Source organism: Cibotium barometz, chromosome 43, assembly GCF_041138505.1.
Source record: "Cibotium barometz isolate CiBa-2024 chromosome 43, ASM4113850v1, whole genome shotgun sequence".
NCBI classification, from domain to species: domain Eukaryota; kingdom Viridiplantae; phylum Streptophyta; class Polypodiopsida; order Cyatheales; family Cibotiaceae; genus Cibotium; species Cibotium barometz.
In genome coordinates this window covers 9,411,603-9,427,857 of record NC_141088.1, presented here as the reverse complement: position 1 = coordinate 9,427,857, position 16,255 = coordinate 9,411,603, and the positions used below count along the sequence as shown (strand labels likewise).

Here is a 16,255-nt window from a genome sequence, read left to right as displayed (position 1 = left end):
GTCTGTACATGCGACCCACATCATTCCGTACAGGCGACCTGCTGTGTACCTGCTCGCCCTGCACAATTCAATACCAGTCAACTATACCGGCTGCGCATATCTGAAGTCACCAACAGTCGACTGCAGTTTCCGTACTGCAGTACCTGCTTCCGTACAGTACTGTGTACCTGCACAGTACAATCGACTGTACTTGTTCCTTACAAGACACTAGAACCTGCTCCGTACAGTTGTGGTAAGCTTTACAAGTTTTGAAATTTGGGCATTTTTCTCTGTGAAAATTTTCTGGCAGATACAGGCAGATATTCTCGCAAAGAAATCTCTACAAGTTTTCTGCAAGACTTTGGGTGCAGTAATTTTGGGCATTTTTTGGGCATTTTGGCACTGTGTAAGCCATTTTTGCTGCTCTACTCAGTCAGTGGTGCATTGTGTTGCACATTCAGAGGATTGAGAGTGTAGGCTTATTTGGATTAGCTGTATTCAGTGGAGTACAATTGCTTTCAGGGTTGTTGCTTGGGTTTTTTGATACACAGGTACAACATTGTGCATTGGCATAATGGCAAATCAACAGAAGAGTGATGTATTCACGTATTTGTCTAAGGAAGACAAATTGGACAGCACGAACTACTCCTTGTGGAGTTTAATGCTGAAAAATGTGCTCGTTGGCAAAAGGTCTTTGGGATTTTGTTAGTGGTGATGAACCACGTCCAGGTCCAGAGACTCCTCCCCAAGGGGGTGCTCGTGGACGAGAACAACAGGTACAGGCACCAGGTCAGCCATTGCCTGTTCAAAGAACAAATGCTCAAAAGACATGGGATGCCAGAGATGCACAAGCCTTGTCACTCATTGCATTGTCAGTACAGAGGTCTATTATACCTCATATTCGTTCAGCTGGCTCTTCACGAAATGCATGGGTGACTTTGGAGCAGATGTATGCTCAGGCTCGGATCTCGTTTTTGAAAAGAGAGCTGGAAAATCAGAAAATGCATGAAGGAGATGATATGTCTAGCCACTTAAACAAGCTGCAGGATTTGAGAGAGCAACTCATCAATGTGGATGAGATTATTCCTGAGACACAGCTTGTGTCCACCATCTTGAACTCTTTGCCAAGATCTTACTTGGCTTTTCATACCTCTTTGAACCTCAGCATAAGGAATGCTGTTGAACCCCTTAAGTATCAGGAACTTGTTGCTCTCTTGCTACAAGAAGAGCAAATCAGGAAGAATATGAATATGAACACAAGTGCTGAACAAGCATTTACTACAAGTCAAAAAGGGAAAGACAAATCTCAACCAAAGAATTCAAATCAGAATTCAGGTGATGGTGGTTCATCTCAGGATACCAAGAAAGGTGATGGACAGCCCAAGAAGAAGGGCAAATGCCATTACTGTAAGAAGCCAGGTCACTACATCACAGAGTGTAGAGAGAGGTTGCCAAAGAGAAGGCAAAGGAATCTCGCATATCTATAAATGATGCCTCTAAAGCTCCTCCAGAGACTGCTTCTTTTGTTGAGGACAGGGATTACTGTTTCTATACATGCAGCTATGATGCCTCTTGGTCTTCACAGGCACTCAGTATGACAGAGCATGCATGTACTTGGTATTTTGATAGTGGTGCTTCAAAGCATATCACATCTCGCAGGGATTTGTTTTGTCATGTTGGCCCTATCCCTGTTGGCAGAACTGTTCAGTGTGCCAACAATGCTTCATATCCAGTTCGTGGCATTGGGGAGATTCAGCTCACAGCCATTGATGGCTCTATTCTTCGCCTTACAGATGCCTTATATGTACCAGGGATAAAGAAGAACTTGTTGTCCATTTGTTCTTTAGCACACTGTGGTATGCAAGTCCACTTTGATGATGACAAATGCATGGTCAGAGACAAAGCTAATGCTTTGACCTTGATGCTTACTGGTACATTATGTCATGGACTTTATCAGTTGGATGCATTTCAGCCAGTGGATCAATCTGCTTATAATGCATTCACTCTTACTCCAGCTATGGTTGATGCGGAGTTATGGCATGCTCGCATGGGGCATGTAAATTTTGATAGTCTTATGCTTATGCAGCAACATAACATGTTCACAGACCTACCTCTTATGGAGAAGCCTCCAGATCACATTTGTGAAGGATGTATTTTGGGAAAAATGCATCGGTTTTCCTTCCCACGTGATCAGGCTCTACGAGCAACTGCAAAGTTGCAGCTTATACATAGTGATCTTTGTGGTCCCATGCAGACGAAGTCATTAGGAGGTTGCTTCTATTTTGCAACATTTATTGATGACTTCTCTCGTATATGCTGGGTCTATCCGTTGACACAGAAATCACAGGTATATGATGCATTTTTTGCCTTTGTAGCACTTGCTGAAACAGAGTCAGGATGCAAGGTTAAGACTCTCCGTTCTGACCGAGGGGGGGAATATATGTCACACATGTTGAATTCCTTTCTTGAGAGTAGAGGTATCAAACATCAGTATACTACTCCTTATACTCCACAGCAGAATGGAGTTGCAGAAAGGAAGAATCGGTCACTCATGGAGATGGCCAGATGTATGCTAAAGGCAAAGAAGCTACCACATATCTTTTGGGTGGAAGCTGTCATGTGTGCTTGTCATATTTTGAATCGATGTCCCACAAAGGCATTGGTTTCCATTACTCCTTTTGAGGCTTGGCATGGCCGCAAGCCTTCGGTATCACATTTTCGTACTTTTGGGTGTCTTGCATATGCACACATACCCAAAGAGTTGAGGAGGAAGTTGGATGATAAAGCCACAAAATGCATTTTTGTTGGGTATAGCCGTGAGAGCAAGGGCTACCGGTTATATGACCCACTATCCAGGAAGATATTCACTAGTCGGGATGTGATTTTTGATGAAAAATCAGAAATATCCATGGCTGGTTATGATGAAAATCAAGCTGAAAATGATGTGTTTGAAGGTCTACTACCTTTGGAGTTTCATTCCACAGTTGGTGATCCAAGTTCCAACTCATGGCCGGCCCATTCCAGCCTCTGTGCAGTGTCACGTGTGCAAGCTCCATTTTCAGCATTTGTGGATGTTTTGTCCAGCTTTATGTTTTATGCAAAGTGATGATGGATATGTGTTAAGGCTGAGGCCATGTTAAAATGTTTAATATGCATTGATGGTATCAACAAGTGTGTCAAAGGCCCTAGTCCCTCGGGCGGCGCCGCGAGTTACACATTCTCATGTGCTTTCATAAGAAGAAGGCTCTTCTGAATCAAAGAGACCACCCACGGCTAATGCAGACTCCCCACAATGCATATTCAATGCATGGCTGGAACTAGCCCTTGTTCTACATGTGAGTGGAGCTGCAAGTTTGCTTTCTTGCAAAGTTTTCAGCAACCATCTTGGCACTGACTTGGCTGTGTCTATGGCTGTTTGCTCTTCCCTGACAAGATCTTCCACTTCTTCCATAGAAGGGGGCTGAATGGCTGGCTGTTCCACATGTTCTACATGAGGATTTTCTTGTGTAGGGGCTGGCTGATCTGAATCCCCCCTAATTGCAATGGGTAACAGTCCATCAAACATGTCCTGTATGCCTGTATCATTACTTTTATACAAGCTGTACATGGGCTAGTCTGAATTTTCAGCAAATACCACATCTACTAACAAAAATTTTGCGTGTTGTTGGATTGTAAAGACGGTATCCTTGCTCTCATTGCTGTAGCCCACAAAAATGCATTTCATTGCTTTGTCATCTAGCTTTGTTCGGAGTTGTTCTGGCACATTTGCATATGCCAAACACCCAAATGTACGCATGTAATCCAATGTTGGCTTTCGGCTATACCAAGCCTCAAATGGTGTTATGGTTTTCAAAGCTTTTGTTGGACACCTGTTCAACACATGAGTTGCACACATTATAGCTACCATCCAAAAATTGTGAGGCAACTTTTGTGCTTTCAACATGCATCTTGCCATCTCCATGAGAGATCTATTTTTCCTCTCAACTACACCATTCTGCTGCGGTGTATAAGGCACGGTACATTGGTGTTTGATGCCCTTTTGAAGCATATAATCCTTGAATGCATTTGACATGCTCTATCTGAGCGGAGTGTTTGGACTTTGCATCCACACATATTTTCAACCATTGCTACAAAGTGTCGAAAGCATGTAAACACCTCTGCTTTCGCTTTCAACGGGTAAACCCAAGCAAACCTGGAGTAGTCATCAATGAATGTGACGAAGTAAAGATGCCCCCCTATGGATGGTGTCCGCATTGGACCACATACATCACTATGTATGAGCTGAAATTTACTTTCAGCTTTAACAGCTCCATCTTTGGGGAATGGTTTTCGCTGCATCTTTCCCAAAATACACCCCTCACATACATGTCTTTTGGAGACTCAAGAGGCGGCATATTATCAACCATATGAGCTTCTGCAAAAGCATCAAACAACGAAAATTTACATGCCCAAAATGAGTATGCCATAGCTCTGCATCATGCATAGCAGGAGTGTGGGCAGCCACTATATTTGCATCATAAGTACGCTTGTCATAGCTGTCCAGCTTATACAAGCCTTTGTATCGTGTCCTAGAAGTGACTATTTCATAACCCTTTGATGGGTCTTTTACCAAACACTTCCCATCTTCAAATTCATCCTTTAAACCTTGGTCGTTTATGGCTGAGACGGAAAGCAGATTTTTCTTTATCCCTGGAACATACAATACAGTTTTCATACATATATTGGCACCATTGGCTGCAATAAGTATGACATTGCCAATTCCCTTTACTGGATATGTGGTATGATCTGCACATGATACAGTGCGGCCATTTGAAGCATGAACCAAGTGCTGAAATACATCTTTGCATGAAGTGATGTGGCTCGAAGCACCACTATCAAAATACCATGATACATCATGTCTGTCAGATGCAATGCAAGACATATCATTGTCTGAAGCACTTGGTGTGTCACTAGTGCATGTGACCAAAAAAGTGTACTCTTCCTGAATTACATTAGCTGATTGCTGTGCTTTGTCATCAGAAGAGTCTGCTACTGCATTGCCTGCTTCTTTCCTTTTCTCTTTTGCAATCCGCTTTCTACATTCACTAATGTAGTGTCCAGGCTTATGGCAGTAGTGACATTTGCCCTTCTTTTTGGGCTTGTTTGCATCCCCTTTGTCAAACGTTTCACCACCAGAAGAGGGCTGTCCATGACCAACCTTGCTAGACTGTTGTCCCCCATGCTTGAAGCTCTTTGCTTTACCCTTATCCTTGGCTGTAAAAACCTTGTCTCCACCACGGTTGCTCGATAAGTTTGCTCTTGTTTGCTCTTCCTGCAAGAGTAAACCCACCAGCTCTTCAAAAGTGACGGGATCTTCACCTCCTCTCATAGAGAGATTGAGAGAGGTGTGAAAGCCCAAGTAGGAAGGTGGTAAAGAATGAAGAGTGTTGGTGACCAGCTGTCTGTCTGGGATAACCTCATCAATGTTAAGCAATTGTTCCTGCAAATCTGTCACTTTGGTGAGATGATCTGCCATGGAGTCACCCTCATCCATAGAAAGAAGATCCAATTGCCTCTTCAAGTAGGCAACTCTTGCCTCGTTGCGTACCTGATACATTGCTTCCAATGTGTCCCATGCAAGCTTCGATGTCTTGCAAGAACAAATGTGCGGAATAATAGTCCTTTTCACTGAAAGGGCTATCAATGACATGGCATGTGCATCCCTAGAGTCCCATCTCTTCTGCTCTTGTGTGGGAGCAAGTTCTACCTCAGGAGCTCTTTGAGCACCTCCCCTTTGAGGCGTGGCTGGCTGTATGGTAAGTGGGCATGTGTCATCACCACACACGATGTCCCAAAGCCCTTTGGCTACCAACAAATTACGGATCATGAAACTCCAGAGGGAGTAGTTAGATCCATCCAACTTGTCCTCCTGGGTGAGCACACCAAATACATCTGTAGCATTTTGAGCCATGTCAACAAAATATACCTGCAAGCAAACCAAGCACCAATGTGCACTGCTAGGCAACCAAATGTCCTGTGCAAATATTTGCCTGCAAACTGAAGCAAGTGTAAACCTGCACCAAATTGTCCAATTACACACAATGTGTATACATATGCGACGAATCATAGCTGTAATGCCCAATTACATGCTACATGCTCCAATCTGAAAAGCCCCAATTTTTATGCACTCCAATCGCTTCAATGTGCAGTTAATTGGCCAATTTTCACAAATGCCCCAAATTTCTGCAACTGAAAGAGGCTCAACCCTAAACCCTACCCCCCCCCCCTCCCCCCCCTCCCCGCCCCCTCCCCGTGAGAGCCATCGCCACGGACTTTTTTCGATCCCTCCTCACAAGTGCCCTAGTATCTCCACATGTGGTGGACGCACGCAAGAGGGTCTGGCGGCATACGAGGGAGGTGGTTCCCTTTCTCTTCGGTCATTCTTATTGACACCATTTACTGCTGAGGAGTTGGCGGAGGCATTGACGGCACTTCCCAGGGGCAAATGCCCGCGGACGGATGGGCTTCCAGTCTCCTCCTTTCTTCGCCATTGGGACCTCATGGAAGGTGGCCTTCGAATCCATGAGATCATGATCATAGATGCCATGCTAGAGAGGCTCTCAAAGGGCTTGATTCACTTGATTCCCAAGGAGGGTGGTGACAAATTGGAGATTTGGCAGTGGAGACCCATCACTCTTCTAGGGACAACCTATAAGATCTTGGCCATGGCCATCAGCAGGAGACTTCAGCCTTTTCTCCCAGACTTGATCCACGACACTTAGACCGGCTTTGTTTAGGATCGGAGCATTCTGGACAACATCTTTACCTTTTGGGAGGCGATAGCTTCGGCCAGGATGCAACAGCAGGACCTCATTGTGCTACTCCTAGACTTTGAGAAAGCTTATGATAGGGTGGATTGGAGCTTTCTGGAGGGGCACAATGAGCCGGATGGGATTCCCCATGGAGTGGATTCATGGAGTCTTGTGACTTTACTCAGCCTCACACAGCTAGGTTCTCATTCAAAGAGCCCGTGGCGACAGATTTCCCCTCTCCTGCTCGGTTAGACAAGAATGTCCTCTGGCACCTTACCTCCTCCTATTCGTCGCTGAGGCCATGAGTAGTTTTCTCTCCGCCCAGGATACCGGGCTTCAAGGATTGCGTCTTCCCCTCCACATGCAGGAGGAGTTTTTGGACTCAAAGTTGGCAGACGACACAGCAGCTTTCCTTGCAGGAGATGTGGGGAATCTACAGAGATTTGTGGAGGCGATCAAGATTTTCTACCACGCATCACGAGCACAGATCAACGGCACAAGTCGTGGTTTTTGGGTAGGCATTGATATCTCTCCCGAGTAGCAGCTCGCCCCGCTTCTTCTAAGTATTCGGAAGAAGCTTTTATATTGGAGCTCGACGAGGCTCTCCCTAGTGGTGGTGGCGAACCAAGTACTTCTTGCCACCATGTGGTACATCACTTCGTGCTGGGCCTTTTCTCGGGCATGTATTGGCCACGTACAACGATTGATCAGGAACTTCTTATGGGCCAGAAGTGATGGGAGGCCAACCAGGGCCAAGGTGGCATGGAGAGTGATCATTCAGCCATGTCGCAGAGGGAGGCTAGGCCTCATCGACCCTCCTACTATCCAGAGCCGTGCCCTGCTGGGCAAGCTAATTGTTAGAGGCCGCCTCCTTGATAGTGAGCCCTGGAATGATTTCCTATTGGCCCGGATTTCAGCCCGCACTCCGAGTTTTGGGGGCCCTTGGCCGCAAAGTACCAGATGGATCTTCATAGAGATGCGAGCCTATGGTTTTAGCCCAGCTTTTGAGGACAAATTTGCAGCTAGTTTACTTCGTGCTTGGGATCATCTTTGGGCAACCCTCAGACAAATAGCTCCAGTTACCTCAGAGGAGCGGCTTCGACAGCCTTTGGTCTGGAACCCCCTTATCCGTTTACCCAATGACCACATGCTAGGGGCCCGACCGCATGTTTCTTGGGGCGCCTTGAGCATGGGACCAGCCAGGTCTCTTGGAGATAGGATCGCCGACAGGCAATTACCCCCAGAAGTGCAGGAGAGAGGCCTGACAAGGATCCGGGGTAGAGATAGGCTCAGCATCGACATCGACTCAGTTATCCCTCAAGAGTGGCTGACTCCTCCAGACCCGACCCCCCCAGTGTGGCTAGGCGTGTTTACCAAACACAATATCCTCGTGGCGGTCCACGGAGCAGATGAGAACAGTGGTCTGCTCACTTTTTCTATTGGATCCCATGGCAGACTAGAAAGATCTAAGCTTCCCTTGGAGGATTTTAGTGGTTGCACCTTGCAAAGGGTGAGGGTGATTGGTTTTCGGGCACGGGAATGGCAGATTGATCCAGCACCGGCCAAGGTGGCCAGGGAGGGATTATGGTGGCTATGGATATAGGAGTGCCGACCTCTCACGCGCCTGCAGTGGGACCCCGGAGAGTGGACTTGGCATGATCCAGCGGATCGGGAGAAGACTCTGTAAGTGCCCCCTTCTTTGCATGTATTGCGCGGCTAGGCCGCACGATCAAGATGCCTGAGATAGATGGCACACCGGCGGCAGCAGCGCATTGGCAATCTCAAGGCCTCTCACAGTGTTTCTTTTCAGATTTCCGGAAGAGACCGTGGGACAGCTTTCGGCCAAGAAAGATCACCCTCTTTCTACGGTTGATGGCACATAGGAGTTTGGCGGTCGGTACTTGGCTGGCAGTTGGCAGTCGACCAGTAGCCCACCCTCAGGAGACTCAGAGACATCGCCTTTGGGATTGCCCGAAGGCTTAGCAGATTTGGTAGCGGATTCGCTGCATCTTCGCTATGGACAAGGCACCGACCCGGATCATCACATGGGGAAATGTCACTTGGGCCACAGAGGCTGGAGTGGTCAGGGCTTATGAGGAGGATGTGGGAGGGCTAGGCCTTCAGGTCTCTCACCATCGTATTACAGCAGTACGAGTCACAGCCCCACCAGCAGGCGACTGGTAGCCAGGCTCATGCCAGAGATGGGAGATTTGCAATAGCATCGCAGCCTGGCACATTTGGCGTGCTAGATGCAGCAAGGCCATCGAGGGTACCCACACACTGTCGGCGGAGACTATCAGGAGCATATGGCCTGATATCATTCACACTCTCCACGGTCAGTGGGGGAAGTTTCAGGGAGGTTCTGACCGCATGCGGAAGCGGCGGGAAGCTTTCTTGAGACTTTGGAGGCTTGGCCCTTTCCTCACAGATAGAGGCGGTGACCCCATTTGGCATTACAGACCACCTGTGTGGTTGTTTCCCCCCACCCCTGTATGAGATAGCCTTCTTCTCACAGAATGGCTAGCCGGAGGAGAAGTGTCTCTTCCCCTTATGATCATTTGATCCCGCCCTTAAATGAGGCGAGTTTGTATTTAGCCCTTTGTCGCTGTTTTTCTTTAACTAATTGAAGAATCTTTTTCCCCGAAAAAAAAAAGAAAAAAAGAAGCTAACGTTGGATGGTCTCTTAGCACAGTTTCAAGACATCATGCTAAAGAAGGATCTTCCACCGTAGCTCCCACCCAGTCGTCCTAAGGATCATCGCATTGATTAGGCCCCTGGAACAGAACCACCCAGTATGTTCCCCTATCACCTTTCTAAGGCACTGGAGAGCAAACTGGAGCAACAGCTTTCCCAGCTACTCCGCGCTGGATTTATCCGGCCGTCATCCTCGCCCTTTGCTGCACCTATCTTGTTTGTGCAGAAGAAAGACAAGTCTGCACGATTATGCATGGACTTCAGGGCTCTTAACAAGCTCACACTGAAGAATAGGTTTCCAATGCCCAGGATTGAGTATATCCTTGAGCGACTCAACGGTGCAAAGTTCTTTTCAAAGATAGAACTCAAAAGTGGCTATCATCAGGTTCGGATCTTGGCTGACATTCCAAAAACAGCCTTCAGGACTAAACGTGGCCATTACGAGTTTGTGGTGATGCCATTCGGTCTCACCAATGCACCTATGACATTTAACAAGATGATGTCTCGCGTATTTGCGGAGCTCATTGGGAAGTGTGTGTTCATCTTTTTAGATGATATACTGCAACTGCAAAGCAGCATGTGCAGGATGTCGAAAAGGTCTTGCGACTTTTGCGAGACAACAACCCGCAAAATGAAAAAAGCAAGGCGTGCGCACATGCATCTCACACTCACCCCCCCATTCTAAAGAAGCCTCCTCCTTGGACTGCTTCTCCAACGTCCTCGGACAATCCTTCGTGATGTGCTCGGTGGAGTCACACTTGAAACATTGACCAGCCAGTCGCTTGGCTCGGGACTCCTGAGAGTCATGACCGTAACACTCCCCCACTAGAACTCTCATTATCCTCCATGGCCTTACCAGCTCCTCTTGTAGGAATCTCCTTACACTTCTGTTGCTGGACTTTTTGCTGAATCCCAGACTTGAGACTCTCCCACCCTATCGAGACGGACTGACGACCATACTAGAAAGCACTTCCTTAAGTGCCTCTAAATCCATGATGAAGAGCCAAAAGGCCCAGAACCACCGATCGAGAGAAGGATGGCGAGGGTTGCAGCCCTTCACACTTAGGAAGGGTGGGTGGAATATGGGGGGCACCTATACACCAAATAGTGGCTTTCCCCAAACCAAGGCTTGTGCACTCCTCGAACCTAGGGGCTCTAACCTATCCAAGCAGTCAACGCATGTGTGCCAGAAAAGAAAAAACTTGCATGTCCACTAGGCTCTGATACCAACTGTATGTGCTAGGTTTGAGAGTAAACTGCAGCGGAAACAACACACAGAGCACATACAAGAGCCCTGACACTAGTGTTTTGTATTATGTACAAGAAATAGTTTACAACTGAATTCCTGAAAATACGGGAGATATGGCTCAGTGAAAACATCAACTACAGCCCTATGACCTGCTGAATACTCCTGGCTACCACTTCGCCTACCGAGCAACGCTCTGTGAAGTCCAACGCTGAGAAATGTGGGGGGGAAAAGATGAAAATGCACATGTGGTGTTGGTCGACCTGTTAAAACAGTTGTCGGCCTGTTCACAACCTGCCACATCAGCATGCCACGTGGCTACACCTACATCTAATGGCGTTGCCCGGCTCCTACACACCAACCACCTGTACCTGCAGGTAAGGTGTGTCACCTGCAGCCACATTTACCTTCAGGCATTCTTGGCATAGTTGCTACAACGTTAAAACGGTCTTCTTCTTCTTCTCTGCTGCTTCTCTCTAACAAACAGTCTGTTTCTTGTGAAAAACAAACCAGACTTACTAAATATCTTATATAGCATTGATCCCAAAGAATTTTGGCTTCTACAAAGAAAATCAGCATCCCCTCCGATTGATCTTATCATTACAAAAGAGACCACTTCTAAATGTCCCCAACCTGACTTCTATTGACACTTTACAGATTCATCACCCCACCTCCACTACCATCTCTTCACTACCCAATCAATGACCTAAACCATAAAAGGGGTCAACAATGGTAGAACCGAAGTGTTGGAGGCAAGTCGAACATGAAATGGCTGGGAGGTGTGTTGGATTATCCCATATGAGAAAACAATTGGGAAGTCCAAGAGCCATATATAGGCTAGAGTGGCACCTTGTCAAAGTCATCTCCCCCGGCTGGTATTTTTGGGGGGCAGCACATGGGGAGATGGGAGCCCGGTGGAGGGTTTGCTGCAATGCCCAAAGGGAGGGCGGTCATGCTCGTGTTGGTCACCTCCGAGTGGTGCATTGCCTAGTCATCCTGATGGTGTGCTTGGACGTGGCTTACAGTAGGCTGCCTTGTTTATATATAAAGACAAGCATGCTTGTACACATACATATTACATGCATATGTATATACGTGTACTAAAATGGGAAACCTACATTTGTGGCCACAGACTTGTAAGTTCCCATAATCTGCAATGCCCCTTGCCCTGGCTATCCACTCATGATGCCCATTCCACTTGTTTCCCGATGGCATTTCACCGTTTCCATGCTTGGCAAATGCCGTTCCTGCAAGTATGGAGTGCGCAACCATGCTTGCTTACATTTACCCTTTGAAGAGTCATAAGCTTTTATTGGCAAACATCAATGTAAAACATACGTGAAACTGGAAAACCAATCCTTGACCACAAGTTTGACATATTCTTTGGAGATCATACCATGTAATCAATGCACATCTGTCGAGTCTCATCATGCATTTCAGGATCTCCATAGACCTGTTCAGCTACTGCACGGAAAAGGCAGTTTCCATCTTCGACCATCCGCCGCACCTCTAGACCTCTTGAACGTCTTATTTCAATTTCAAACAGCCGATCTCTGTCATCCTGCAGCAGAGCCCAATTATCAGCAGACCATGCCTGACACCATGTCAAGAGGACTAGTATATCATGAGGTGATGCACTTCAAGGATGGCAGGGTCGCACCCAGGCAAGTTCCAGCTTGGATGGCTAGGATCCTACTGAAGTAGGTGAGGATATGATACATAGAGACGGAGAACTTACATTATCTTCAAAACCTCTTTGCCCCAATGCCCACGGGTTTTGTTCATCTGCACTGTTGTAACCATCCGCATCCACATAAGACCTTGGAGATGACGATCGGGAGTTGCAAGGAGGGCTTTTGGAAGACTTGATGCTCCTCCAAACCTTTCGAGAGGACCCACCTGCTGCTCTGAATCCATTTGATGGGGGAGAACCCCCCCAGCCACCTCTTTTAGATGATGTCAGTGTACCTGATGATGCAGAGAGAGCTGTTAAAGACGAACCAGCAGTCGGCTCTGTTAACTTAGGTCCATATTCCATGCCTGCCCAAGATGTTGGTGACGAAGTATGATCGCTTGCTCCTTGTATATGTGAAGGAAAACCACCTGGACAAGCTGAGTTTCCATAAGTTTGAAACAAAGGTGGTGATGATACACCTTCAGGTTTGCTTTGCAGCCCATTCGGCTTGTCTTCATCATCCCCTAGAAAACTCTTTTCACTGCGTACATCCGTGGAGAGTTTCTCAAACCCTACATCATTCGATTGCATTATCAGCTGCTCCACCTCAAACCCAATGGCCCCACAGTCTCCGCTTGTAGCAGACTTTTCATTAGGAGAGCCAGCTTCACATTGCCTGCTGCTGTCAGAAAGCTCCTTTTCATCCTCTTCTGATATAATATTGTATCTGGATGCAATAAGGATTTCCCTGTTGCCCTCATCATTGGTGACAGCATCTCCTAATGCATTGTCATCTTCTGAAAAAGTGGGTTCCTTAACCTTGCCATCAGGGTAATGGCAAGAACTAGGCAAATCCTCACCAATTGACAAATCGCACTCCTTAGGCTCTCTAGAATCCTCTTCTGAACTTGAAGCCAACAACATGCGAGGAAGGCTGGATGAAGGCTGGGTTGAGAAAGAAGGTGGGAGGGGAGGAGGGGTGGGTCCAACTGAGACAGCCGATGATGAAGCTGTTGAAGCTGGCCTGGAATTTGTAGAGCTTGAGGAGCCTTGGCCCCTTTGAACTATGACGCGAGTCATATTATGATATGATAAGGTGCCCGGGATGCCCTGTGCAACAGCAGATGCCTACCCCTAGTTTTTCAGGCTCTGGAGCAGTCTTAAACCCCTGCTTCTTCAAGCATGCACCAGACTGGAATCGAACTGGTCCCTCTTGACCAAGCTGTGTAACAATTAAGCTTTAGGTTCTTAATGAATAATGAAGCCTGTAATACTCCAAAATTCATATGCAAAGCGTCCGGCTATCCCTAACTCTGACTCTTCAGGTTCTGAACGAGCGCAGTTCCTTCCAAGTGGGATCACAAAATGCTTTATCCCTAGCTGTTCAAATCAGAGGAATCGCAGAGCTACATAGCCATGTATACGCTCACACAGAACCGATTCACATGACGCAGCGACGAGAACTCCACTGAAAATGAGCAAAGAATATCAATTGGCTTACCTTTTTCGCCGCCTTGATGCGGGACAGTCTCCAACTGATCCAGAGCCTCTGCAAAAACCAAATGCAGGCCTCATGCAAGGGCGCAGAATACTATGGTTTTGAAGACAATTAGGGCGTTGAGGATGGCTTCGAAGAGGTCATAGCTTCAAGCTTCCGCCATGGATCCTTCTGTGTATGAAGGATAAAAAAAGGACCTCCAGAACCGCTTTGCGCACAGGGGGCTCTTCTGTCAAGCTTCCGCCATGGATTCTGCAGAGCAAGCAAGAAGTGCCAAAACGATTCAGAATATGGAACGCCTTTGAAGAAGAAGACGATAAACCTTTTTAATCTCGTCCCAGGGGTAGCGTAATTTACACGTGTTTTATCCATATATAAGCCTCCACTTTTGAAATAACGCCCTCACACCCCAAGAGCATCTTCTTTAAATTACATAAATCTACTTTTACTCTTTTTTTTGTATTTACATACACAAAATTGCATTTCTAAGCTCGTCAATTGTTGTCAGTTTTTCAAGAAAGAAAGAATGGGTGTCTGATAAGACCCTCGTACGAGTGCTTGAAAGAAGGAATAGAAAGATGTTACTGCTAAAAAGAAGCCAATATACCATGCATATGAAGAGTGGAAGCACATGTCTTACAACATAAATGCTTGGTTTGATGATATGTAGATCTTCCATTTACTTATGGCTTGAGGTTTGGTGAGTTTATGCATTCATGTTTTCAAATAAATAGTGAGAGCAAGTAGAAATGTTAACAAAAAAAATGCTTAGCAACATGGACTCTCATTTTGTCTACATGTAAATTTTGCATTGGTTATGCACCTCAACCTTTAAACAGAGCTAAGAGCAAGAAGCCCGATATAGTATCATATAAGCAATCGAATAAAGAACTCGAGCAACTATTATCTTGCATCATTCAGCCTTTAATAACTTGCATGTGTGCTAAGCTAGCTATTTTTTAGCCTCACATGCATAAACTTGTAATCTTCATAGTACATACTACCCCTTCTATTGAGATTAAAGTATTTTATGCTGTAAAATTTACATTGTGCCATCCCTCTCTCTCTCTCTCTCTCTCTCTCTCTCTCTCTCTCTCTCTCTCTCTCTCTCTCTCTCTCACACACACACACATATAATACCAACAAAAACTCACTTGCACCAAAGGATGATCAAGACCACAAAGTATATGAAGGTGCCATGCTTAAGTTACACTCTCTTAAATAGACGAAGATAACATAAGGTCCGATAATGGAGTCACACATGCACAACACACGAGAGTTCCTCAAAATATCAAGGAAAGAAACATGGGATTCTTGGGTAGAATATGCATCCACACCATAAAATGCTTCATTATAAAATTGATGCATGGCAATAAGTGCAACAACTCAATCATCTTTAAAAAAATCATTATTTGTGGTATCTTGTTAGATGTTTAAGTGGTTGATTTGAAGGATTCATGACTAAGATGATCAAGTGAACAAGATAGTGGATGTGGGTTATGGGGTTTCAAGGGATTTAATCCATGCTCAATCTAGTGATGCAACATACATAGCTAACTAGCGCACAAATTACTTTAAAATATGTTAAAAATCTCTTCACATAGAGGGAGATGAGGGAGACAATAACTAATTAACAATTTGTCATGGTGGTTAGCTCCACTATGCCAAAGCTCTTTACAACTAAAACTAGCTTGCATTGATGATGATCAAGACCATAAAACATATCAAGGTGCCATGCTCAAGTTCCACACTTTTAAAAGAAGGAAGAGAAAACATCATAAAGTGCCACAATGGAAAGGAGTTCTTAAGAATAATTGGGAAAGAAACACAAGACACTAGTGGTATAATATCCATCAACATTGTAAAAAGCTTCACTATAAAATGCATGTACGACAAATGCAATGTGTTGGATTATCTCAAACACACAACCTATATTCTTTACCACTTGTGATATGCCTTACAAATTTTTTAAATTGTAAAATGGTAGATTTGCAAAACTAAGGGCCAAGATAAGCAAATAGACAAAATAAATGAAATTCATGACATATGATGCAAGCTAAATGAAGCACAAGTTCTTATAAATATCACGAAACCCTCTTTATAAAGAAGGGAGGAGAGGGGACAAAAATTAACTAGGTAATTATTTATCCATCATAGTTTGCTCTGCCTAAGTTACATTATTCATCATGAATAATTAATTTGGTCAGATAACATAACATCTTTCAAATATTCATAAGAATGACTCTCTATACAAAAGAGAGAGAGTCATTTATATACATGGCCACTGGATTCACACTTAGATAGACATCAATAAAAAGGTTTCAATAATACTAAGGCCTTATAACATTGTGCTCTTCCATGTCTATTGCATG

General features: G+C 45.4%; 1 protein-coding gene across 2 annotated transcripts in view; it reads right to left on the bottom strand.

Annotated features, from left to right (window-relative positions):
- The window catches only part of LOC147613495 (OVARIAN TUMOR DOMAIN-containing deubiquitinating enzyme 6-like), a 111,513-nt gene extending 97,264 nt beyond the window's left edge, over positions 1 to 14,249 (bottom strand). The window contains exons 1-3 of one of the 2 annotated variants that reach the window (XM_086781423.1): positions 13,887 to 14,249; positions 12,449 to 13,607; positions 12,107 to 12,271 (exon numbers count right to left, since the gene is read on the bottom strand). In XM_086781423.1, the coding sequence (XP_086637549.1) occupies positions 12,107 to 12,271; positions 12,449 to 13,465 (1,182 nt within the window). In that variant the 5' untranslated portion in view covers positions 13,466 to 13,607; positions 13,887 to 14,249. Of the gene's footprint in view, positions 1 to 12,106; positions 12,272 to 12,448; positions 13,766 to 13,886 lie in introns of both variants that reach the window. The other variant, XM_086781422.1, reaches the window with a different exon arrangement.
- Between the last annotated feature and the right edge of the window lie 2,006 nt (positions 14,250 to 16,255).